The 27,657-nt window shown below is 41.3% G+C and overlaps 1 protein-coding gene across 1 annotated transcript in view; it reads right to left on the bottom strand.

Moving 5' to 3' along the window:
- Positions 1–2,795: 2,795 nt before the first annotated feature.
- The window catches only part of robo2 (roundabout, axon guidance receptor, homolog 2 (Drosophila)), a 423,708-nt gene continuing 398,846 nt past the window's right edge, over positions 2,796–27,657 (bottom strand). The window contains exons 27-31 of the mRNA XM_055147808.1: positions 18,203–18,385; positions 17,427–17,585; positions 16,164–16,391; positions 4,259–4,453; positions 2,796–2,959 (exon numbers count right to left, since the gene is read on the bottom strand). Of these exons, the coding sequence (XP_055003783.1) occupies positions 2,958–2,959; positions 4,259–4,453; positions 16,164–16,391; positions 17,427–17,585; positions 18,203–18,385 (767 nt within the window). The 3' untranslated portion in view covers positions 2,796–2,957. The remainder of the gene's footprint in view (positions 2,960–4,258; positions 4,454–16,163; positions 16,392–17,426; positions 17,586–18,202; positions 18,386–27,657) is intronic.

The following is a 27,657-nucleotide window of genomic DNA, read 5'->3' as shown; positions in this document are numbered from 1 at the left end:
AAATAATTCATATGGATATATATTTTTTATTGAAAAAATCATGATTTGATTTACTATTTGCCAAAAAGTAAAAAAATAAAATAAAAATAAATAAAAAATAGGCCATGACACTTTTGAAGACGGCCTCAAAGGGCCAGTTCAAGTGGTGGGGGCCAGTAAAAGGAGCGTGGAGGGCCAGAGTTGGCCCACGGGCCTTAGTTTGATGACCTCTGATTTAAACCTTCATTTACCTAAATAAAGTTGTTGTTGTCTTTTTCATTGGTCAAACCATAACTATAGTGCAGTGTAGACATTTTCTGCTCTTGTTTACATCATGGTTGCTAGGTAACAGTCTTTTACTTGACACTTAACACTGCACTGACTGAACCTTTGTGATTACAGTGTCTATTCCAATACAATACAGTTTAGATTGGCTCAGTTCTCATTGGGCCTGGTTCAGTAGTTGTGGAAGCCTACAGAAAATGCAGAACGTTTTATTTGTAAGTACACAACGGTGTTAATTCCATATATTTTATACCATTAATTAAAATATTAGAAAAAAGACCAGAACAAGACAACAGAATGTAAAAGTACAAAAAAATACCATGAGCTTGTCCTATTTGAAAGACCAGCAGCAGTTATTTAATCACCTCTGCTTATGTCATATCTGCTGGAAGTAACATTATAAACTTCACAAAACAAAACAGTAGAAAAATCTGGGCAACATTTTAAAATCAAATCTTAAACATGAATGCGTATTCTAACCTGTCATATGCACTTCAGATTTCTTAGTTTAACGGATTTGCGTGTCTTAAGTTACCATTCCAAAACTCATTTAGTTCAGCCAACTTCTCCATCTGTCTCCAACCAGATCCTTTAATGTATTATTTATATGGCTTTTAGAAGTACAATATTAGTTACAACCTTTCATTCGGTATTGTTAGTTGGCGATTAAATGGTTTCCAATGGCAACCTGACCTACAATATGTATTTATATGTCCTTTATATATTACTTTTACAAATAAGACAAATATTATAAAAGAATTCATGATCTGGCTGTATAGAAAAGTATTTTGAGTATTTTTGTGAGCTCAGCTTGTGGCGGCAGTGAAACGTGCTCTTTAACTTCCCGTTGATCACCGTAGTTTGGGCCTTGGCTACATCAAAATCCATAAACATTTCTCATTATTCATCCCATATTCTTCTAATCTGTGCTAATATTATGGTGTGGGCGGGGTCAGCAGGTCTACAACCAATCAGATGGCTTGTTTTACCCAATTTAGAAATACACACAACATAAGACATAAGTGCTCCAAGATGAATATTTTTTTCTTTTTTTTATAATTTAACAAAAAATAAACAATGTAAACAAATGCTGCTCCACTGCTGCTGTTGGGTCTGTGTGAAACACCAGTACTGAGGAAGAGGAGTTAGATGGGCTCAAAATGCTTGGTCCCACTTTATGATGTCATCAGGTGGTGTTCTAGATGTATTTTTAGTGTTTGTAATGCCGTTCTAGGTCATTGCATTGCTTAAATTGGGGTCATTAGACTTTAATGCTGGCAACTATTGTTGTAGCCTCATTTTAAGTGCACATGAAAATGGAGTGCGCCCTCTGCTGGTGGGTTGGATTCAGAAAAAGTCACAAAGTCTTTTAAAACAGATGCCCTTCTCACTTCTGTGCGTTTGACCCGTCCTTTATCGTTTATTGTTATGATGGTTTGCTATAGATTAGACAATACTGAGTTGTGCTATTTTTGCATATTTCATTTAAAGCTGCACTGTGTAACATTTCTGGCAGAGATGTTGATGCTTATCTCCATGGAAACGCTTCAGGGACAGATTACAGGTGAGAACTGTGAAGAGCAGTCCAAGGATCTGTGGTGAGTTATAGATATGTTTTATGTCACACTGCGGAACATTCAAGGCAAAGCAACAGCATCTCCATGGCGACAAGAGGATGGCATAATCTCCACCAGAAAGGTTCCATAGTGTGCTGCATGTGTCCTGTGATACATGACAGGTCCAACAGTCTGCAGTGAAAGTTTTGATTGCGTTAAACCTGAGTCATTCTGAAGTTCTGAGATGGAATGGCTTTGATCACAAAGCAAACAGCAGCCTGTGTGTGCTGGGTTCATATTGCTCTAAAGTCCATGTGGATGTTACTGTGTCACACAGAGTACTACACAGAGTACTACTACTGTACACTGACCCATCCTCCTCCTCCTCTGGGCCTCTGACCAGGAGCAGTGGAGCAGCGGACCATCCAAAAACATGTCCCTCTTTACAGAAACAGAACTGAACTAGACCCGGGGTGAGTCAGCCTGACCCCTGACCTCTGACCCTCAGTGACCCCGTCCCCTCTCCATGGAAACAGTGGGTGCTTTCTCTTTAATATCTCTCTGTACATTAGTATATTCATAATCTTTACTTTACAGTACAGAACTCCTCGTCACATATGTCATCTCAGTTCTTCATGTCAGCAGGAGCTAGGTTTGTGCTTATCACCAAAAAGTTGCAGTGCAAAAACAATAATTAATAATAATTAATAATAATAACAATAATAATAATGATAATAATTCAAAGTACCTCTGAACAGACAGTGGATTATAAAACAATGATCTTCTGGCACGACAGCCACTCATTTCACATATAGTACAAGTAACCCATGGAAACCAAAGCTCAAACTGAAGGAGGCTTGCATAGCAATGCAACAATGCAACAAGTGAAGATATTTACAGCAAACAGCAGCCTGTGCAGGCCAGAGTCTCTTCTTTTGTGGGACAGACATGATGAGTGGATCATGAGGGGAATCTTTTGTGTGGTACAAACATGAGTGTATGAGTCTGTACAGCACATTTACAGTGTGTGTGCTGTCCCCACGCACACGCCAAACACCAGGCAGTCCATGAACAGCAGAGGGCGCTGCTCCAACTACACCACCACAACAGCTCCAGCTCGGGATGGATGGCAGGTTACTCTGCAAACACAAGACAACATGCACAAGGTTTAGGACAGAACACGAGATAGGGCTTCTCTCAGAGGAAACTACACAGGAAACTAGAGAGGAAGAGGCAGAGGAAGAGGCAGAGGAAGAGGCAGAGGAAGAGGCAGAGGAAGCTATAGGAACTGTTGGACAATCACTGTCTCCACTTTCCGCATGGACAAATGGACATTAGACACTTGGCACAATGTGTGTGTGTGAGTGTGAGTGTGTGTGTGCTCGGTCTGGGTGAGGGATGGGCTGTACACACACAGAGGAATCCTGCTCCGCTCTGTGAGCTCCAGGCTGAAGTGTGGAGCTCCTACAGACAGGGCATTTCCATCAGAGGACTCTAACGCTAAAGCAGTCAGTTACTCTCACACACAGAATAGATAACTGTTCACTTCCACTCTTTAGGGGCCCTTGTAGCCTGTACTAGCCACGAGCTTGCCCAGAAGTGAGATGTAACTTTGGCTTTGTTTGGAGCTAAACACTCAATCCTTTTTCCAGTGTTTCATCAAGTTTTTTAGTCTAAATACTGTGGAGATTCCTTGTGTGACCCATGAATACAAGTTTAACCCAAGTGTTCCTGAAGCAGCAGTCCTTCAGTCTACAGGCATCCATCCTTTTTCAAGTGACACATGACACACTAAAAGGGCTGGCCGTCATTTAAGGCCAACAAGGTTATAAGTGTGACAGAAAGTGTAGAGTGCTGGTTGAAGCCAGGTCAAAATCACTTTAGAGGTGGTAGAGAAATACACACACTACAATTCCCAGGTTATGATAGATTATTCCTACATTATTTAAATATTTGATACAATTTGCAGTGAAACATACACTTTTGAAAGGTAACTGTCACTTATTTGATGAAAAAGCAGCAAAAACTGAGCTAGAAATCATCTGTGAAGTTTGAGGTTGTACCTTGAAAATGCCACTTTATAATGTTGTTACCTCGTCAAAAACAGACCTGGAGTTGTATTTTGTTTCATTCACACATTTGAGAAACCCTTTATTATTAGTTTGTTTACATCTCCAAAGCTCCAAATGCTCTGCTCCACCTTGTGATGTCATGAAGCAGTAGTTTTCAAGTTAACAGCTTTTTTTTTATTCGTAGACATAAGCAATTCCACGGCTGAAATGAATCGAGTGAAGGTGTATGGAGTTTGAACACAACTACACAACTGCAGGTCTCTTTGTGATGAGGAAACTACATTAGAACACAGATCAGAAAATAGAGTAATATGGCCCTTTAAACATTCTCATAGTTGTACTGCTGATACAAAGCCTGATACTCACATAACTCTCCTGAGAAGTGTCCCTGTCCGTTGGCCCCCAGGAAGTCGGCGTGCTCCAGGGCCGTCCACTGCTGCGGCTGCCGGGGTCCGTCGCTCTTACGAGGTCCCGTGGAGCCTTTGGAGGAGGAGGTCCCGGTGGAGCTATGGGCCCCGGGGGAGGGGAAGCTGGGCTTACTGTAGGGGACGCACGGCTCTTCTGAAACACACAACAGAGATGGAGATGAGGGAGATGGAAGACGGAAGTCACACTGTGTCCAGTCTATGTGTGGTATAAAAACAGAGTACAACTGCTATGAAAAATGTATTCAGGATTCAGTATGTGATGTTCATATCTATGCTGAGAAAATATACAATGGACAATGGTGAATTTTGAGAAAGAAAGATTCAAAGCAATATAATGTTAGTCTGATTCATCAGCCGGTTTCACTTCGTTTCACTTTATAGAAACCGTCTGATCTCACAGTATTAGAATTTGTTCACTCGATGATAGACAGGTTCTTTTTATCATTTAACTAGTGATGGGCAAATGAGTCGGAGCTCCGGAGCTCGTCTCGTTCTTTCCTGAAACAAATCACTCTGAAGCTCTGCCTCGGAGCTCGTCTCGCAGCAGCCGCTCACGTGACCAAAGTGTGGAAGTGTCGGTCCCTCCCCCTACTGCTTCGCTCTGCGTGTCGATCGCTTCAGTGTATCGAAGCGTTTCATTGGCTCTACGAATGTTCTGCTCTGTGATTGGTTCAGATGCTTCAGAGTGTTCAGCGCACTTCTGTGGTTTGACGAAGTGCTAAACTGCTACAGTGTAAAAGATGCACCAATATTTCTTAAACATGTTGGGTAGTGAGGAGTATTGTGTGACGTTAGTGGTGATTTTGGCGACTTTTGGCATTTGTTTCATTTTCGATGGCATCTACAAGTGGAAAAAGTGATCCATGGTTTGGCATCACTTTGATCTAATTCCACCTAACAAGGTAACACCTGTTTTCTTATTTACAACATGTTATTTATGTTGCTTTTTCTGTATTATTTTAAATCATCATTATTATTGTTGTTGTTAGGTACGGTGACGCTCTGCACACAACTATTGTCTTATTAAATTTGTCCACTAAAGGTCAGTGTTTCTCCGAGGTCTCAGACACGTCGAACCATCTGAGACAATATTGCGACTGAGGTGCCAATGCTTCACGAGGCTCCATTCGCCCATCACTACATTTAACTAATCACTGCTATTTGGTCGTGATGTATGTAATGCTCCGCTAACGGGACTAACTGGTATATTAAGCTTTTCCCAAATCGCGTAGGAGGAAGGACAATAACGTCTTTCCCCTTGATAAAATTCACCAAACATTCTCTTTGTTCCGGCTTTAAATCCTTGATCTCGGGAATTGTTGACAACACTGAATGTTTCGCTCTTCACTGATTGGCTGGTGCACAAACCCGCACTTCCAGGGTTTTTGTGAACCATCTAGTGTATTCTGATTCCTGACCTAGTCGCTGGAGAGAAATGAAATTGAACAGAGGCACTAGGTGACAGCAGCCTGGCTAATATAATGTATCATACTACTTTTTTTTTCCAAAAATTGTGGATTTTTTTTTTTTTTTCTTTTTAGATTCTGTGTCCTTTCATCTTTGCCTGGCATATCCAGAATGTTTTTTTGTTTTTTAATATACAGAGTCATATCAGTCTGGTCCCACTCCCTCCCTCGTGTCTAGAGCCAGAACCAAATGCTATCGTCCAATCAGATTAGTTAATTTCAGTGATGCATGTGAAACAAAGGAGCTCACTGGTCACCCACCAGTTCAGTTCAGTTCAATTCAAAAGTTTATTGTGAATTTTCATATGAAACAGATTAAGAATTGAAATTGTGTTCCTCATTCCCAATCTTCTAAAAAAAAAATAAATAAATAAAAATCCAAGTGTTATTCTTTGGCGAGACGCAGATTCGTAGCTTCCTGGCAGCCTGGTCACATCAGATGAACAGTTTATTGCTTCGCTCATTGATTCTTCAGAAATCTGTGACATTTTTCAGCTGCCGGTGATATTTTCCTTTCTTTTTTCTTCGTAACCAGCCATATTTGTTTCGACATGGACGGACCGTGCGTGTCCCTGAACGGTCACATTTTTATACAGCACTTTTCTACCTTCAAGACTCTCAAAGCACTTTTCTTCTAGGAACCCATTCACACATTCATACATCATTGCCCAAGGACACAAGAACAGCATTCATCACCTGTGCGAGCTGGAGTCACACCAACCCCACGCCAACCTGTGGGTCAGTGAATCTGAACGCTATACCGAGGATGTTTAGGTTGTGAGATGGTTTGAAGTTCCAACTTTCAGATCAGTGGACAAACATTGTACAGCTACAGTCGCACAAAAAACGAAATAAAACTAACAAAAAATAAACTCCAGGCTCACATCTTTGTAAAGTATTGAGGAAGTATTATACGGGCAGCCCTCATCCTGACTTCTCATTTGGTCTATTTCTCGTTTGCCAAAAGATTTCTTGGCAACCTGCTCTGCTGCAAGGTTAGAACTGGCCACCCACTGGTCGTTGGGCAAATACTGAGCCACTCCATCAGCGCTCCCCTCACTGGTCCACTCCATTGTCCCATTACATCTGCATTTGTAATTTATTTGCTGTCTGTTCCACATTTGAGCGGCGCTGTTAAAGCCGTGTACCATCTGACGCGGGGCCCATGTGCGCCGTGAGGATGCCAGAGGAAGGTGCCAGGACGGGCCCCTCCCCCTCCCCCTCTCTGCTCCGGGCTCACCGTCTGGGCGGGGCGGGAGGGGGAAGTGCACACTCCCGCTGCTCTGTGCTATCACGGAGCCCGGACCTCATCACGGCGCCCCCCGCTGGAGCACTAATGACGCTAATGGAGGGGCCCGACCCCGGAGCGTCCGCTGTGAGCCACGTGAGGGACCGTCTCTGTCCCACTCCAATGTCAATATTTGCATTGTTCTGCAGAGCTCGTTATGGAAACTAGCAGAGTCATTAGGTTTGAAGAGACTTGTTGGTTTATGTTTGTGATTACAATTAATAAAAAGAGAACATAAATCTTACAGCGATGTCACGCGCCCTACAAACACACAATAATGCAATAGTCTTATACAACGCTTTTCCACACGTGCAAAGTCTCTTTACATTTTTGTGCTTTATTCTTTCACTCCAGACTCGGCTGTGCTTGTTGTGGATTCGGCTACAACTACAATGAAAACAAAAGTCTGAGCGATAACCTCAGTTAAAAAATGGCTTTACTGCAAAAATGTTGCCAATGAGTGTGTTTACATGCACATCAGTATCCCGGTTATTATCCGTATCCCGGTTATGTCAGTATTCAGGATACTGTGTTTACATGCGCACTGAGAAACTGAGACACTCATGTCCCTGTGACATGATCATATGGAGTATCCTGGTTTCTTGACATAATTTTACAAATGCACAAGCGCAAATAATGAACTTAAATCAATTTAATAAACCAGGAAAAATACAAACAAATATGAGCTCCTTTAGCGTCAGAGGCTCGGGACGTTTAACCAGCGGTAAAGAGCTGTGAGATCTCCCACAATCCACTGCACACATCAAACCCAACAGATTCTTCATTCAAATATTCTGCATAAATAAACTCAACTTTACAACATATAAACCAGAACCACTGTAGAACAGCATCAGCCTGTTTGATCAGATCATTCAGCTTTGACACATTTGTTTACAATTTACAGAAGCAAAACTTAAAACCACATGGTTAATTTGCATAAACTGTTAGCGGTGATAAAAACAGCTCGCTCCTTGTGCTGCTGATGTGATCAGCTTCTGTTGGACTAAAGGACACAACTCAGTGGAATATGTGAGTTCTTTTCGTGACAGAGGAGGTGCTAATGATGGTGAGTCTGTTCTGTTCATACATCATATAAGAGATAGTTTATGTTTTAGCTTTTCAGTGATCATACGAGTGCAGATTGTATATGTGCAGATTTAGCGCAGCTCTTAATTTTACACTCATTTCATTCATGTACGGTCACTTTATTTATGTTGGTCACTTTATCCACGTCGCTACTGTTGTGGTGAAAAGATTGGAAAGTGTTTGTCTTTTGGACGTATGCGCACTCAACTTTATGTTGCAGTAACTGGGATACTGCGTATACATGCCACAGTATCCTGGTTACTATCGGAATATACCAGCAACAGTATCCTGGTTTCTCATAACCGGGATACTGCCATAACTGGGATACTGCGTTTACATGCACCAGGAAAAAAACAGGATACTCAAAAAACCCGATCATAACTGGGAAACTGATGTGCATGTAAACACACTCACTGTCAAATCATATTTCTGTTACAACTACTACATTCGATCTCACATGTTTTATAACTGTTTTATAACTGATAGCGCAGTCTTCATCAGCTGAGGGTTTCAAAAAACAACATCCTTTGGAATACAAAGAACCAGCGCCATCTATGGGTCAAATATTTGGTGCTATGGAGAATAATCCTTTTCTGGTTTTAAATAACAAATATAGACTTTTAAACATTGACATGTAATAACAAATGAATTAACCATTTTTTTCTAAACTAAACATTCAACAGTGCTGAGCTCCTACTGTAGCCACAGCTGCCCTGGGACAGACTACCAATCTGCACCATCACTCCCTTCAACCACTGCCAACACTCACGCACACACCACTTTGATACCAGGGAGTGTGGGTGAAGTGTCTTGCCTAAGGACCTTAACCTTAATCCTAAAAATACACTACTGCTCAAAAGTTTTAGAACACCACACTTTTTCCAGTTTTTTGCTCTTAACTGTTGACCAGAACATATTCTAAACTTTTGATTGATGAAAGTGTTCACTTTTGGCAGATAGAACAGCTGAACACACTCGTGGCTCGTTCTTTTTACAACAGAAATCAAATATTGTTCAGAAAGTTCTTCCCAAGTCTGTTGCAGAAGTTTCCATAAATGTGTGGCACTTGTAGGTTGCTTCACTCTTCTGTCCAGTTCATCCCAAACCAGCTCCATGGGCTTTAAGTCTGGACACTGTGCTGCTGCTGGACACTCCAGGTTGTTAAACTTTACCAAGCTTGTTTCCTGAGGTAGTTTTGGCAGAGCTTGGACTTGTGTTTTGTTCTTTTATCTTTTTTTTTTTACCTCTGGCTGCTTCCTTTTTACCGTTTCAAGCTCTTCATTGGACTTGCATGACTTCAACTGGAAAAATGAGGGTGTTCTAAAACGTTTGACTGGTCTAATAATTTTTATTCTATTCTGTAAGCCAAAGTGCATGTCTTCTGAGAGTATGGTCAAAATGTCAATGGTCAAAATCTGTGTGGTGTCTTCATTCAGTACACTATGTAACTTCTGATGGGTTCACCACATCATCTCCATGGAGAAGTTATTGCTTTGCCTAGAATGTTCCACAGTCTGGCAAACTTATCTGTCTCACATCTTATTTTTGAACAAGGTTTCCTCTCCACAGATCTGACCTGTAACTTGGCCTCGACACATCACCTGTAATCCCCATGGATATAGACATGTTTAATGCCATACTGTGGAACACTCCAGCTAAAGCAGTTACATCTCCATGGAGACAAGATGGTAAACTGTCACATTTTTATACACAGTGTTTCCACCTTCAAGGCTCAAAGCATTTTACATCAAGGAACCACTCACACATTCACACACACATTCACACACCAGTGTACACAGACACTGGGGACAAGGTGGGTTAAGTGCCTTGCCCAAGGACACAACAACAGCATTCATCTCTGAGAGCTGGAATCGCACCACCAACCTGTAGGTCAGTGGATCTGATGCTCAACCAATGATTTTTATATCGAGAGTGGGATTCAAACTGCCAACTTTTGGATCAGTGGACAAACGTTCTATCAACTGAGCTACTGTCGACGAGCATGTGCCGTTTCCTCCACTAACACTTAACAGTGACATGACAGATCCATTAATATACAAACTCATTCTTATTCCATGAAATTCCAAAATGAATGAAATATTTCCTCTATTTCAAAAATGTGTTCTGATTTGCACTCATCTCCATGGAAACCCAAGTGTTGTATTGAGATGAAACTGTGTGCAGATTCACACATGTCGACAACAGAGCCGGACACAGATGGTGCGTTTGTGGCACCACCAAAAGTCTCGTCGATTACAGCGTCGTCCTGCGCCGAGGCCTGCTGCTCCACTGGCAACAGTTACAGGGCGCGGGCAGCAGGGGGGGCCGTTCCGGGGGCCGTTCTGGGGCCCGCTGTGGGGGCCGGGGGGAGGTGGCAGACAGTACAATCTGCTGGTAGGCCCTTGTCTCATCTCAGCGGGTCGTCTCCTGCACCACACTGCTACCTGCTGGCACACTGTTCCAAAATCCAATTTGATTCAATTGTCACGGATGTCCTGAAGGGTCTGCGAGTACTGCTGCTACTGCAAGTACTTCTGCGGTTGGGATATTGGAGTGTATGAAGTTTGCAATGAAAAGTACCACTCCAGAACAAAGGCCTGTGTAGACTCAGCAGGAGTCTAAAACACTGCAGTGTGTATAAAGCTAAAGCTCTGGCTCTGGTGCTTCTGGAGGTGACAGGTTCATGACTCCATCACATCAGTTTTGTGCTGAGAGTGGAGACTAAAATCTGTTAAAGATGATACGTCACATGCTTGTCTCCATGGAGATGTCCCCGCTTTGCCTGGACTGTTTCACTGTATTTTTTTATTATTTTTTTGTATTTGTTTGAGCCACATGCCTGTGTAAAAATACATTACAAACACAAAGATGTGCATGTACATGTGTCGGTGTTGCTGCTGGTGTTAAAAAAACAAAAAAAAAACAAAAAAACATAGAGTCCAACCCCTTTTGTTTCACACTGGTAAACACTTTTAATCTCTCTCTCTCTCTCTCTTTTTTTTTTTTTTTTTTAAACATTTGGAGTGCTTACCTGGAGCCACACATATGCATTGTGCATATACATATATACACAAATATACATTGATAAACAAAGCAAAGAACTAAGTATAACTAACTACTAACTAACTATTAAATGTCAATTTAGTGTTATACTGTGGAACATGTACATGCACAAACTAATATGCAGGTGAGTTAAAACTAAATTAAGAACATATAACTTAATTTGAGTAGACTGGACTTGAAGTATTTTATTTTTTCAGGATTCAAGCACCATAAGATTTACTTTCTTATTTTAAGTGGTTATCTAAAGGATTGGCATGTGAAATTGACTCAAATCAAGATAACATTTCCTTAATTCAAGTCATTATAACTTGTTAAGATGATACAGATTATAAGTTTTTACAGTGTCTGTCTGCAGGCGTCGGCGTGTTTGATTTGGTTTGTTTTGGTGCTTCACTTTTGCCTTGTGGCCAAACCATAATGCTGTCCTGTGATTGGTCCAGAGTGAGCAGATGGACGCTCATGAGTTTGTGAAGCCTCGATATACACAAGAATTCATCTGGATCACTTATTACATCATTTAAAAAGATGTTTACTAAGAATGATTCAGGCTTAGTTAGTACTTGAATAGTATTTTTGCAGAATATTCAATTTTCTTGACGTGATTGTCATGGAAACCTTAAGTATGTATTGTTATTTGCTGGTATGTTTCCCAGAATTCTTCAAGACTAATTCTGTTTTTCTGTTTATGCTCTAATAATTAGAAGAAACATCTCAACAACTCATTTTACGCACATGGCTTGGAGCTGGATGTGAGGTTCTTCTCTCAGAAAGCAACATCAAGTACTTCTGACAAGTCATAAGATCTGAACTTACCCTTACACCTCCATGTTTCCGTGGCAACACAACTCCAAATCCAAACTAACTGTGAGTCTGATTGAGAAGTTGAGCTCGTACAGATGTTACACTCACTACCCCCGTTTATCCCACACCCCCTCCTCTTCCTCCTCATCTTCTTCTTAAACATATCTCCATGTACCTGCTGTTGAGACTATTTCAACTTCCATTTCCACATTATGGTCACGGTTAGAGGATGACAGCGGCGCCGATTTGACTTTGTGTAAAATACCTGTCTCCCTCACAGCAGGAGTGGATGTGAACACGTGTTTAACTCAAATCTCTACACACGTTCACGTCATGGGCCTGTCTGCCTGACGCTCACACAAATCAGGTCACACATCTTTTATTGTTAGCTCCCTGCGCTAAGTCACTCCCCCCTTCAGAGCACTATCATAACACAATCAGTGTGCATCACATCAGAATTTTTTTTTTTTTATATATAAGAACTTCAATTTCAACTTCAATTTCAACAAAGAACGAAAGTGCTAACATGCTTAAAATGTATCCAGTTTCAAAGTGTTTTACTTTTGAAAAAAAAAAAAAAAAAAAGGTACCAGAGTTGAGAGTTAAAGTCATATTAGGGCAAATTGTGAAATTCTTCAAAACTTTAAGAAAAAACTAAACATATTTAATGCCCTACGATTTATTTGTAGATCTCAGTTTGTGTTTTTCATCATTTTCAATAATATAAGTGATGTTAAATGCAATTACATTTTAACAACATGTCAGTTGCGCCAAAACACATTTTAAAAACGTCTCTAGATTTAAATGCAGATTTTTTTGTTTTTTCAATCAAAGTTTTTTTTTTTTTTTTTTTATTTCTTTGTTTTGTATTTTTTTTTTTGTTTTTTTGTTTTGGTTTTTCAAGGGGCATTTCATTTCATTTCATTTTTTTGAGCATTTGAAAACTGCAAACGTCACAGACTCATTTGTGCAGTTGCTGTGTAGGGTTTTGTATCATGTTTTTTCTGTATTTATGGAGAATTGTCGTGTGGGAACATGGGGGATGGAGACTTGTGGGCGGAGCCTCGAACAGAATTTAACAGCAAACCATAAGGTGGGTTCAAATACATGCATCACGAATTTCGGACTTCTGGTCATTGTGCAATTCATACTGGGAATGATTTTCTGAAAAAGTGAGCATCAAACCGCCATGTTTGTTTTCCCAGTGGGATGTGTCTATTGACAAAGCAGATCTTTTCAAGTCTTTTGAACCATATCACTTTTTTTCTGGTTCAGATATTGTCAAATTTTAATTTTGGGATTTGGGCATCGTAATTGTATGATTGTTGGATGTCCTTACAGCAGAAAACCGCTCGAGAAATGGGCTTCGGAAGTTTGTGATCTCCATAAATGCAAAAGGGAATCAGATGTGTGTGACTGCAAACCTCCGTTCAAACAGTTTTTCTTACCAACGGAATTGAAAAATAGTGAAAGGTGAAGGTGATGGGCAGGATTGATCTACAGGAAGGACCAAAAAGGAAACATTTGACTGTGTAAATCACCTTGAGTTTGCAGAGAACATTTTGTATGTGGCGCGACAACAAAGCAGGATCCTGTTTGTTAAGTGAGAGGTGCAGAAGACAAACAGACTGAGCTGCACTTTCTTGTTCTTGTGGTTTTACAGCAACATCAAGTCTTGGTCTCTTTGCAGTGGAAGGTGTTTCTTGGTGAACAGCTGGTGCCTTTCGCTTTGGTGTTGACTTTTTAAATTCATAACCAAGTTGGTTACTTTTTCTGCTGTTAGGATCCAACAACCACACAAATATGATGTCTGAATCCCAAAACTAAAATATGACAATATCAGAACCAGAAACAAAAGTGATATGGTTCAAAAGACTAGAAAAGATCGACTTTGTCAAAAGACGTATCCCACTGGGAAAACAAATATGGCGGTTTGATGCTCACTTTTTTGGAAAATCCTTCCCAGTATGAATTGTGCAATGACCAGTAATCCGAAAACTGTGATGCATGTATTGGGTTATACCCAACGTATAACAAGAGAAAAAGCTTTAGGAGTCGATTTTACAGATTTACTGTCGTGGTTCAGGTTCGGCGAGTAGCGACTATGGTGAAGGTTAGGAGTGTGTGTGTGTGTGTGTGTGTGTGTGTGGTGTGTGTGTGTGTGTGTGTGTGTGTGGGGCACGCGTGTAAGAGGGTGAGGCGTTTTGTTAATGTTGGATTTATGGAAGCCATGTTAAACGCCGTCTATTATCCATCTGCTCGTGGAGATGGAGGAGAGCAACAGCTGCAGGACGGAGAGATGAAGGTCACACGCACCACTCCGGTCCTGGCACTGGGAGAGAGGGAGGAGAGGATGGAGAGAGGATGGAGAGAGGGGAGGAGAAGAGGGAGGACAGAAAAGAGCGAAGAGAGAGAGAGAAAAAGGACTGAAAAGAGAAAGGGTGGCACAGGGGGAGAACAAGAGGAATGGGAGTGAACGATAGAGAGAAGATAAGAGAGAAGGTGCAAATGAAATAGAGATGGGGAGAGAGAGGGTGAAGCAATGAGAAAGGGAGAGAGAGAGATGAGAGAGAGAGAGAGAGATAGAGAAAGAGAGAGAGAGAAGGAGAGAGGTGGTGAAAAAATTTGAGAGAGAGAGAGAGAGGGTGAAACAATGAGATAGAGAGCGAGAGAGAAAGGATGAAATAATGAGAGAGGGGAAGAGAGATAGAGAGAGGTAGAGTATATATACAGACAGATAGAGTGCAGAGTTTGGCTGATGGTCGTGAAATGAAGCTCACGATGAACGTTCACAACCAAAACTCATGTCACTGTCAGAGTGTGAGAGTCCAACCATTTATCAACAGAGAGGACATGAGGACGAGGTCACAGAGGACATGAGGACGGGGTCACAGAGGACATGAGGACGGGGTCACAGAGGACATGAGGACCAGGTCACAGAGGACATGAGGACGGGGTCACAGAGGACATGAGGACGAGGTCACAGAGGACATGAGGACGGGTCACAGAGGACATGAGGACGGGGTCACAGAGGACATGAGGACGGGGTCACAGAGGACATGAGGACGGGGTCACAGAGGACATGAGGACGGGTCACAGAGGACATGAGGACGAGGTCACAGAGGACATGAGGACGGGTCACAGAGGACACGAGGACGAGGTCACAGAGGACACGAGGACGGGGTCACAGAGGACACGAGGACGGGGTCACAGAGGACACGAGGACGAGGTCACAGAGGACAGAGGACGGTCACAGAGGACACGAGGACGGGGTCACAGAGGACACGAGGACGAGGTCACAGAGGACACGAGGACGAGGTCACAGAGGACACGAGGACGAGGTCACAGAGGACACGAGGACGAGGTCACAGAGGACACGAAGACGGGGTCACAGAGGACACGAGGACGAGGTCACAGAGGACACGAGGACGAGGTCACAGAGGACACGAGGACGGGGTCACAGAGGACACCTCACTGCAGCGAGGGGACAGGACAAGAGAGACCAGAGGACTGAAGCACAAACAAATGTCCCAGTTTGAGTTTGCTCATGTTGGTTATTGTCAGTTAGTGGACACAGGCACCAACTATTAATACTCTATAGTGACATCATGCTGGGGGTGTTCTGTATGTATGTCTGTGGTGGAATGTTCAACAGTTACCATGGTGACAGCTTCAGACAAAAAATAATATAATAATGCACAACTCTTGTACCACATTTTTATACAGAGCTTTTCAAGGCTCAAAGCTCAAAACGTTTTACAACAACAAACCACTCACCCACTCACACACACACACATTCACACACACATTCACACACAGATTCACACACCAGTGTACGCAAACACTGGGGGCGAAGTGAGTTAAGTGTCTTGCCCAAGGACACAACAACAGCATTCATCTGTAGGAGCTGGAATCGCAACAACAAGTGTGCAGCAAGTGAGTCATTGGATCTGATGCTCAACCAATGATGAGGATTCAAACCACCAACCTTGGGATCAGTGGGCAAACATCTACCCACTGAGCAACTGTCACCCAAATATTTACAGGCTAATATAGTTTTCATGTAATTTAGAATGAAGATGCATTGTGAGTCCTGAGCATGTCTTGTGTCGGCTCAGGCTCTGACTACAGTGGAGTACCTGTTTTGTGTGCCCTGCGGGGGTCCTCGGAGCGCTCCATGGAGCCGAGCCTCTCCTGGACCTGCCTGTGGTGCTCTAGGGGCCCGGACAGGGGGGGCCCGGACATGGGGGGCCGCTCCAATGAGGACGCCTTCCTTTCTCCGGGGGCCGCCACGCTGCCCACGCTGCGGGCCCCCTGGATCCGGCCCTGGCCCTGACAGGGAGGGGGCTCTGGAGGAGGAGGTAGGTCTGCCACGGGACACACGGAAAGATGAGTTATAACTTACTAACACTGCATAGTTTGTTTATTATTATTATTATTATTATTTTATTTTATTTTTTTTTTAAGATAAAAAATGTGTTATTTTGTTAGAAATGATGCACATTGCTGCAGACGTCATAGAAGACAGAGACTTTTTTGAATGCTGATACGAGGCCGGGTGTTAAGGACCTGATTTTTAAAATATGAAAAACAGAACTAGTTCATTCTAAACAGTTTGCAGAGGACCAAAGTTCTTCCTCACTTACCTTAAATATTCAGAGCATCCTCATTATTCACCACAATGAGTTCATAAGCACATTTCACAACTCTCAAAAACTAGAGTGGAGTTTTGCAGTAAAGCTAACAACTAGCATGCTAACATGCACTCCCTGATAAAGTTGTTTACAGTCTCTGGACGTAATATTTTTCAATGTAACTGAGCCAAATGTGCCTTGCCCCAGTGCAGATATTGTATAAAAAGCTCTTGAGGTGAAAGTATGATGATGCTGTTATTACACTGTGTGCTGGATGTGTTTTGCCAAAGATGTTCATTTTGTCTTCTTATATACTTTAACTTCTTGGGTTCTTTTTAAAGACAATGCAGTAACAGGAAGTAACAACAGCTGATATACGACACGTCACCACCAACACCGGTGACAGTTCTGAAGATGCAGCAGCAGCAGAAACATGTCAACAAGGTAAACACACTTTACAGCCTTGTCTTTAAAAAGAACCCAAGAAGTTACTGGATGTGTTTCATTGTCCCACATCAGGAAGTGCACATTAGCCTGTTAGTTCTTGTTAGCGTTACTCTCACGGCTCAGAGAGAGCATTAATAAACTGATTGTGGTGAGTTATTAGATGCTCTGAATGTATAAGGGAGGTGAGGAAGAACTTTGGATGACTGCAAACTGTTTATAATGAACTCGTTCTGTTTTCACGTTTATAAGTAAAAGTCCATTGGAGCGTCTTTTATTCAATTTAACTGTCTTCGTGAATAGTTCAACTTTGGTGCTGCTCACCGTCTGCTGCAGGGTCCCTCCGGTGGGGCGTGGTCCCTGGGGTGCGGCCTTTGCGTTGGGCTCGGGGGGCCCTCGGGTGCCCCAGGCTGTGGGAGCCCCCTGTGCTGCCGTCTGTGGAGAAGGGGCTGCTGGGCCTCGGCCGGTGGGACAGGGCTTTACCTAAACAACACACATCTCACAGTTACTCATACGGATACTTTATTAGACTTTCAGAACTGATTTTTTAACATTTTCAATTTGGAAAAGAGCAGGAAATATCTGCAGAGGAAAAGATGCACCAAGAAAAAAGTGAAATATTAGAGAAGGAGGTTAGGAAACACTTATATTTTGGTCAAACCCATGGGCTCACAATTAAAGTAGCACTGTTTTACAAATGTTGTGTCATTACCAAAAACAGCTGCTGGTCTCCATGGAGATTGTAAGTTGCATGCCATACAGAGAAACATTCCAGACCCTCCAGTAAAGTTACATAGTGCAGCTTTAATAACTGTTACCATTATCGCATGGGGCTACCTCAGACACAGCTGTATGAGTTGAAATAAAAAGTGTAGGAGGAGATAGAGAAGATGGGACCTTAAAAACTTCAGAAATTCAGCAGTATTTGATCAACAGTGTTCTTCATGTAGAAAACACAAATCACCATTTTTAACAGAAAAGAAAGCAGAAATATGGATTAGATATTCAGAAGCCAGAGCAGGACAAAGCCAAAGGGAGGCCCCAGGACACTGCTGCAGAGGGGCCCCAGGACAGAGCCGAAGAGGAGCCCCAGCACACACCTCTCTTGCTCAGGCTCGTGCCCTCCAGCCTGTAGCCCGCCCGGTCGGCTGCCACCACCAGGGCCTGGGTGAAGGAGCAGTGGGTGAAGATGGAGCCGTCGGAGGAGCTGCCCAGACTGGACCTGTGGCTGGAGAAGGGCCCCTCCTCCTCTGAGGCCGACCCCCAGCCGTTGAGCATGGAGCCTGGACAGGACCACAGCTGTGAGCTACAACGGACTGACCACATACAACAGGGCTATGGAGACTGAGAAGGTTAGAGTTAGTGACAGTGACAAGTTTGGAGACTGCGATGATGTAATAGATTTGTTTGGGGTGTTTTGTGGAGTGGGTAAGACTGTTTTTAGTGGCTGGAGAACTATGATCATTGACATGCACTAGTCTAGCACCAGTGACCTCTGCAAATACAAGGACTGGATGGAATATTTCAAAAAGTGTCTCCACATGTCTCCAACACTCTGACTCACTAGGAAATGTCCAAAATTCCGGACTGTCCCATTAGCGTTATGTTTTAGAGTTACATTAACTAAAAGTTCACATTTAGACAGCTACATTTGTGACAGCCCACGATACGACGATATCACGATATTTCAGTTATTGTTACATCCCTAGTTGTAATTGTTGATTAGCCAAACAAAACAGAACACTACAATGACACAGAGATGAAGAAAGTGCAGACATTTTCTAATTTTTCTTAAATTTTGTCAGTTACTACTGCGAACAGAGCCCGCCAGAAGTTGTCATCGCATTTTTCCAAACGTCTTCCTGTTTTGTACATTTGACATTATTTCTGTACAACAAGTAAATGTTTTTCATTAAACCCTTAAAAAATGTGTTCACTTAGTTGTATTTCTTTGTAAAAGCCGTAACCAGCAAAGAATAATTCATATTTTTCACATCTCTATCCTTCTGTGGATGTATGCCCCACTACAATGAACACATGTGGTGTTCTTCACACGGATCACTGCTCTTTGTAATATCTGTTGTATTTGTGATCACGAGCTGCTCTGGTGGTCTGTGGGGGTCTGTATCTGTACATGTGAGCTGCTGTGGGGGTCTGTGGGGGTCTGTATCGGTGCTTGTAAGCTGCTGTAGGGCTCTGTGGGGGTCTGGGGGCTCTCGTGCATTCCTCTGCAGCACAGGACTGATTCGTGTTTGGGTAGAAACATTCTCACACCTGTTTCTTTGCCTCAGGACACACTTTACAACCCCAAAACCTGTTCAACATGTGCGCAAAACAATCGACATAAGCTGTTTCAGTTTAATTCGATGATAGCCTATTTGTGTATTCATTAAGGCTGCCCAATATGAAGCAAAAAAAAAAAAAAAAAAAAAAATCGTAGGTTCAGTTGGCACAATTACCAAATAACAAAGGCTGCAGTTATTTAGATATTTTTGTACAGTTTATCAGATCATATTTCAGCCAACAGTCCTGGAGCTGTTTACAGTGTGCACTCTGAACAGAATCCTATGGTTTATACATATACCAGAAAAAATAAAATCAAAACAAATTACTTTCTTTTTTTCCCCAAATCGTGCTTCTCTCTATTCATCGGTTTCAGTTTCCTGTTATAGACACCATTTTGAGGACTTTTTACTATTGAAAAGATCCCAGTTGTTCCATCATTTTGAAGCTTATAAACATATCTATGACATTCAAAAGATTCTTTATTGATAATTGCCATGGTAACAGTGCCAATCTGCATATACACTGATCTGATGCATGTACAGACTTGTTTTGTTCACAAGTAAAACTAAAATTAAATTGAAACTCCCTTTTATCACGTGTCTGTGTGATCCATAACTCTAACTCTTCACGAAGATGTGAGTCTGGTCACTGGTGAATCTCTCGAAGGTCAGATGGACTTGATTGACAGGTGTATTAACCAATCAGGGACACACATGGTCCATGTGTGTCCCTGATTGGTCTGTACCAAAACAAATATAGCTGCTTAAAATATCACATAAGACTGAAAAAAACATGGAGTATTTGTTCAAAATAAATGAGCAAAGCACTAAAGTCTGTTCATTTGAGGTGAGAGAAGTTTGATTTTCTTCAAAATAATTGGTGACATCTGATTGGACTGATTATTTTGGATTTGCCAGGCAACCAATCACAGCCTGCTGCCTTTTTCTCTCAACAAATCACTGCTCAAGCCATTCATATAATCTTGGTTTCAGCCCTAGAATAGTCTCCGTTCACGTTTACGTCACATGCGATTACAACTTCCGGTGTAGTTCCCGACACTGGAGTCACTGACTGACTGTGATCAAACCCACTGAATTTAATATGATCAGAGGTAAAACGAAGACTGCAGACGTATGTGCTGTTTGGAATCATCTGGAATTTGGCCTCATCTCTTCTAATCGCATGTACCCAGTGCTCTCGGAGTTGTGTGTCAATTGGGAAACTTAGGTGTGATTGGAATTAGGGATGTAATGATATCCAAATCTTATGGTACGATATTGTTACGATATCTATCTGACGGTTTGCGAACTTTAGGAGAAGCTAATAAATGTGTGGGTAGCTTTTGAAATACCTTGACAAGACTTTGGTTCGAATCACTACTGTCATAATCTCAAGAATTAAAGTAAAAAATATATTTCTTTACGTTGTTTGTACTGAAACGAATCAAGGGATATGTAGTTATGCATGTTTTTTACTATTCCTACTGTAAAACAAGGTATTTAAGCAAAGGAACTTGTGATTCGATATAAGAGAAAATAGTCCCTCAACATGCAACAATTCATGCCATGCAAGGTTACTTTTATTTCAAACATGATTCTATTGACACAGACATTCACACAGACAGTCTGGTGTAATAATAGATTTGTTTCAGGTGTTTTGTGGAGTGGGTAAGACTGTTTTTAGTGGCAGGCTAACTATGGCCATTGACAGGCACTAGCCTAGCACCAGCGACCTCTGCAAATACAAGGACTGGATGGAATATTTCAGAAAGTGTCTCCACACGTCTCCAACACTCTGACTCACTAGGAAATGTCCAAAATACCAGACTGTCCCATTAACGTTATGTTTTTAGAGTTACATTAACTAAAAGTTCACATTTAGACAGCTACATTTGTGACAGCCCACGATACGACGATATCACGATATTTCAGTTATTGTTACATCCCTAGTTGTAATTGTTGATTAGCCAAACAAAACAGAACACTACAATGACACAGAGATGAAGAAAGTGCAGACATTTTCTCATTTTTCTTAAATTTTGTCAGTTACTACTGCGACCAGAGCCCGCCAGAAGTTGTCGCATTTTTCCAAACGTCTTCCTGTTTTGTAAGCGAGAATAGAGACTATTGCCTCTTTCTACTGAACTAAAGGTAAAAGGAGCTGTTAACTTAAAAACGACACAAGTTGGAACAGATCATTTAGAGTTTTGGCGATGCAGACAGACTAATAAAGCAGGATTACTCAAACGTGTGAATGAAACAAAACACAACTCAAGGTAGGTTTTTGATGATACAACAACAGTGAAATGCAATGCAGCAGTCGAACCATCAACCTCCTCAGATAAACAACTTTAACACTTGCAACTTCCATTGTTTTTTGCTGCGTTCTGTTTGCTCTGTTGTTGTCGTGCACCAGCAGCTGGAGTCCCTGCGCTCTTTTTCATGCTAAGCTGAACACAAGTAGTTAGTAAAGTTTGCGTACTGCGTTGGAGAGAACTGTAATGTCACTTTACCGTTTTACTACACCGTGAACATAGCCCCATTTCCAGCACAGTTAACCGTCGGCTCGCTCACTTCTGAAAACACTTTTTGGCCGCTGTTTCTCACGTTACATCACTAAAAAACGCACTGCCATGTTTGATAATCTAATATTTGTGAGTAATGTCCTCCACTCTGATTCTGCTTTCACATGCGCGGCCAGGACCGTACTTTAAATACCAGCACGGGCGCAGCTTGCCAATGAAAACGCTCGCATTTTGGCAGAGCGCGCCGGAGCGAACAGTCGGCTAATGTAGGCAGAGCTGGCACGCGGCGCCGTACCGTGGCACGCGCCCAAGACCGGAGCGGGTGAGGGAGCCATTCACAGCAAAAGTCAGAGAAATACTGAGAAAGAGAGAGGTGGAGGGAGGGAGAGGGATGGACCGGGAGAGGGGAGGGAGGGTGTCGGGGTCAGCCAAAGGGCACTGCTAAACAGAAGCGATGTGGAGTGGACATGAGGGGTCAAAAGGAAAAGTTTGGCATGTCTGATAATCAGTGTTGGGAAGGTGACTTTTAAAATGTATTCCCCTACAGATTACAGATTACATACACCAAAATGTAGTTTGTAACGGAATCCATTAAGGTACTTAAGGTGAGTAACGTAATCTGTATACTTTGGATTACTTGATATTGTCATGCTTTTTAAAACTGCATGAATGTAACAACCACATCCTGAAAATTCTTGTTTGTTCTTTTCAAATTGGCTGTTGAGAACAAGTCTCCTTGAACAGGTATTTATTTACTGTAGAGAAGCAAAGCCGAGGTTATCTGAACATGAGAAGTTTTATCTGTTAAAAGACAATAAAAAGCCCAGTCTTTCCTTAACCGTATAAAAATATTATTGATAGAAAAATGATTTTTATATGAGATCACTGCTGCTTTAAATGATGTCCACCTACTGTTAGCTGTCATATTGTTTAGACCTGCTTTTAGTCCTAGTTTAAGTTCTGGTTTTAGATCTAGGTTAGCCCTGGTTTAGTCCTGGTTTTAGTTCTGGTTTTAGTTCTAGTTTAGTCCTGGTTTAGTCCTGGTCTTAGTCCTGGTTTTGTCCTGGTTTAGACCTCTTTTAGTCCTGGTTTTAGTCCTGGATTAGACCTGATTTAGACCTGATTTAATCCTGGTTTAGTCCTGGTTTAGACCTGGTTTTAGTCCTGGTTTAGACCTGATTTAGTCCTGGTTTAGTCCTGGTTTCAGTTCTAGTTTAGACCAGCTTTAATCCTGGTTTAGTCCTGGTTTTAGTCCTGGTTTAGTCCTGGTTTTAGTCCTGGTTTTAGTCCTGGTTTAATCCTGGTTTAATCCTGGTTTAGTCCTGGTTTTAGTCCTGGTTTTGTCCTAGTTTATCCCAAAACATGAAAACAGGAAAATACCACCATGTAATCCATTTATTTCAACAAAGTAACTGTAACATAATTTGTACTCTGATTACTTCGGTACATGTAATCTGTTACTCCCCAACACTGCTGATAATTGTTGCTGGAAGGTACCAGATTATTATTATATTTTTTTTTTTTGGTATTTGAGCAGATTTGTCTTACTCCAGTACAGGTAATTTGAATAAGCAGCTCTAAATAAATCTGCTCCGTGCTCTCTACATCTAATTACAAAGCATTTATTGTCAGATAATCAGAAAGTGTGTGTTCGAATGCTTGTTCTTGGCTTTACCGTCACAGCAAAATTCTGCAAACTCTGTGAAAAGTGCTTATAAACTCGTCATGGTGAATAATGAGGATGCTCAGAAGGCATAAGGTAAGTGAGGAATAATTCTGGACGACTGCGAACCGTTTCATGCACTAGTTTGGTTTTTTCACGGTTTTAAGACTAGAATCAGTTACAGCTCCTTTAAAGTTAAAAGGGGGAACACCTTCCCTTTCTTGTAATAGGGTAAAACTATAAAAAAGCGTTTAACACATCTGGAGAAGCCGGTTCATACTCGGACGCCTTTAACAGGACAGTTTGATTTACATTAGGAGCAGAGAAGGAGAGACGTTCAACTGCACGAGGGAAGAAACAACCAGGAAATATTAGACATGTATTTGGACATTACTCACTTCTTTTAGATCAGCACCTACGTTTTGAGCAGAATAAAAGTGAAAGTAAATCTACAAGAGCTTAAATGCGTTTGCCGTGAAGAGCAAAAAATGCAGTTCCTAACCTCTTAACGCCGACTGTCACAAATATGCAACAAATCGTTTGGATAGCGGCTGTATTCCCCCTGTGCTGGTTAGTGCAAATGCAGGTCCTTCCTAGGAACCTTTGGCAAGCACTTGTTTCTGCTTGTCGCAAATTTGCAACATACCCACATTTCTTTCTTTTTTTTTTTCTTTTTTGCCATAGTCAAATTAATCTCATCTTAATTTACCATCTACTTAAAGGCAAAAACAGACACAAAACATTGTTTTAATACACATCTATATAAATTTAGGCATTAAGGGGCAAATGGTGTTGTCACTAAACTAAAATTTCAATCTCGAAATTGATACTAAGGAATAGACACAACACTCAATAATTATTCCGATACCACAATATAAAACACTCACTATGAGAGATGATTTTCCACATTAAATGGTAGTACTTTCTTTTCTATTCCCATGTGTCTTATATGTGTGTAATCCTCAGTGGTGCAGTAGGTTCATAGTGTCCATGGGCGTTTACTAGTCTATGTGCTCTTCTACAGCTCAAGATCATCCTAAAGAATATTAAAAAGACAAAATTCGAGGCTCTCTGACTGCATTAAAAAGTCCTTTAATATATAAAATGGGACGAGCCTGCATATTCCGGCTGCGTGGGGCCTTCTTCAGGGAACACAAGAAAGAAAGGACGCCTGGTGCTTTTGAACAGAACAGGAAACCAGTCACATGACTGAATGAATGAAATAAATAACAAATAACAAATGTGATATGATCTAGAACATCATTTCCCAAAGACTGGGTCGCAACCCTCAGGCAGGTCACAAGAGATTTTTTTGGGGGGTCGCATTGTCACAATCTACATGTAGGTCTGCAACATACATATACATACATACACTGTGCCCCCCACCGCTCCTCTCTTCTTGGACAGAATCTCACTTTTTCAGCAGCACCGCCTTGGGAAACACTGATTACTGTTTTTCATTGTTTCAAACTTAATACTAATTGTTCAGAGAGAAACGATCACTCAGTCAACAATAACATATCCTCATTAATGTTCAGTAATGTCACAAACTTATTTTGTGAGTTACAAATAATGTGTATTGACTTGGGTTGTGAAGATTTGCGACTTTTAAAATATGGGTCCCCAGAAAAAAAGTTTGCGAACATTGATCTAGAAAACACCTATGTATTAATAACAAGATTAAATGTATATACTACACATAGACATGTCCACAATATCCACAAGAGAGATTCAAAATATAAATATAAACTGTTGCCTTCAAGGTCTCTGTACAGTCTGTTTCCTTCTGTGCTGATGTCTTAAGTCTGTCTCCCTCTCTGATGGGTTGGGGATCACTTCAGTGGTCATGAGTTTGGATTGGCTTGACAGAACAACACGATTTGCAGTGGACCTGATGGCACACTTATGTTCTGCCAATCTGTTTCTTATTCAACTTTTTGTAAATAAAAACATCCACAGTCACAGTCTAGAGCAGGGGTGTCAAACTCATTTTGGTTTGGGGGTCGTATCCAACCTACTTTGATCCCTAAGGATCAGGAAACTCATGTCATATAAACCCCAAAAATAGCAATAAGTTCAACTATTTGTGCAGAGAAACACAAATCTATTACAGAAATCTTTTTTAACTGATGAACTCTTTCTTTTACAAAATATTATAATATTATGAACAACCTGAAACTTTCAGAAAAATATAATTTCAACACAAAGTTTTAACATGAACATGTTAATAGGAATAAGTTCATTTTTGTTGTAAAATCCTGCACTCAGCTCCACTTTTCTCATGTAGTTCAGATGTTTGACACCCGTGGTCTAGATGGTAGATCACGAGTTGTATTGAAATTTGCATTGTTTCCAGAAGAAAGAAAGAATCTCTTGTGGATGCTGTGGACATATCTGTGTGCAGTACATGACTGTAAACTATATCTTGTTATTACTACGTAGGTATTTTCTATCATGCCATATCATGTTTGGTATTTGTCCTTTGTCTAATTGACGTGTCATGTGACTGGTTTCCAGTTCTATTTAAAAGCACGTGGCATCCTTTCTTTCTTGTATTCCCTGAAGAAGGTTCCACGTGGCCGAAACAAGTAGGTGAGTCCCATTTCATATATTAAAGGAGTTTTTAATGCAGTCAGAGTACCTTGGATTTTTTTCTTTTTAATGTCTGTAAGTGAAGTTTTTTCCATTGTGTTCCTGACGAGCACCTGACCTGAAACTTAATTGACCCACTGAAGCGCTCCTCTTCCTCTCTTAATCACTCCAAAGCTTTTCCAGAAAGGTTCATTTCTGTCCTGTGAAGGTGACATTTTTTAGTATTGGTCTGTGCTTAAATGAGGATCTAGTATCGATTAGTATCTAATTTTCGATACTGTTGACAACAGTCTGTGAATCATTCATTCATTTGTTTTTCAATATAAAACCAAAAATAAGAAAACAAAAAAACAACTGTTTTCTTCATTAATTGTCTCCAAAACCAAAATGAAAAAAACAGATAACGATTCATTTTTTCAGTTTTCAATTTTGTGTTTAAATGAAGAATGGAAAAAAACAGATAACGGTCGTTTCCTGTTTACGTGACTTCCATAACTGCGATACCGGACTTTTGCGCTGCAAACGGACTGAACCAGGAAACTGAAAAAATGAATTGTTATCCGTTTTTTCATTTTGGTTTTGGAGACAAATAATGAAGAAAACTGTTGTTTTTTCGTTTTCTTATTTTTGGTTTTATATTGAAAAACAAATGAATGAATGACACACAGATTGAGAACCCGAGTTCGTAGCATGGCTGACCATTTGAATTTGGTTGTTTAGCCCACTCAGATTTCTCAACCACACTTCAACTTCAAATACCTCCTTAAAATGTTCATATATATTTCCATATGTCCTGCTACATCCACTTCCTTATGCAACAGCCCTTTCCACGATTTCACATAAACCTATTCAACTCTCGAAACGCTACTTTTGCACTTTCCAACTTTCGCTTCATGACGTCAGCTATTTCACCCTTCGCTTTCACGATTGCACCAGCTCCGTCCTCTCTCCCATTACCACCGCACAATCTTGCATAAGTCTCCCGACCTCACATCCAAGCCTCTTTTCACGGCACTTCTTTCAAATCCTCCATCCAATTTTTTTTTATTTTTATATTTTTCCTCAAAGACAGCCATCCCCACGAGTCCAATCCCCCAGCGAAGAATGGAGAGGATAATAGACTCACTACAAATCTGCTCTCTGGTTTCTGAGGAACACTGGCTCAGCAAATCAGCACCGCCGACCCCCAAACCAATCCAACTGTGATCACCGCACATCGTTTGATAAAAATTCAATCTCCCTTAGAACTAGAAATATGGGACTTTTTTTTTTTTACATCTCAACAGCAGCACTGGAGGGTACCCAACTTTCCAATTTGATTTCCAGAGACTTTCATGACACGATCTCTAATCTTTTAATAATGACCACTGCAGCAGATCAGGGGGGAATTAGACAAGGAGGAGAATGGTGGAGGAGTTGTGCCCTGCCAAGACACAAGTTTCTCAAGTAAAATATATATACTCTTAACTTTCTGGGTCTTAAAGGAACTG

This window comes from Boleophthalmus pectinirostris, unplaced genomic scaffold, assembly GCF_026225935.1.
Source record: "Boleophthalmus pectinirostris isolate CB_2022bp ecotype Guang Dong unplaced genomic scaffold, ASM2622593v1 HiC_scaffold_9, whole genome shotgun sequence".
Classification (NCBI taxonomy): domain Eukaryota; kingdom Metazoa; phylum Chordata; class Actinopteri; order Gobiiformes; family Gobiidae; genus Boleophthalmus; species Boleophthalmus pectinirostris.
Note: the sequence above shows the minus strand (reverse complement) of the source record. Positions and strands in the feature narration are given on the sequence as shown.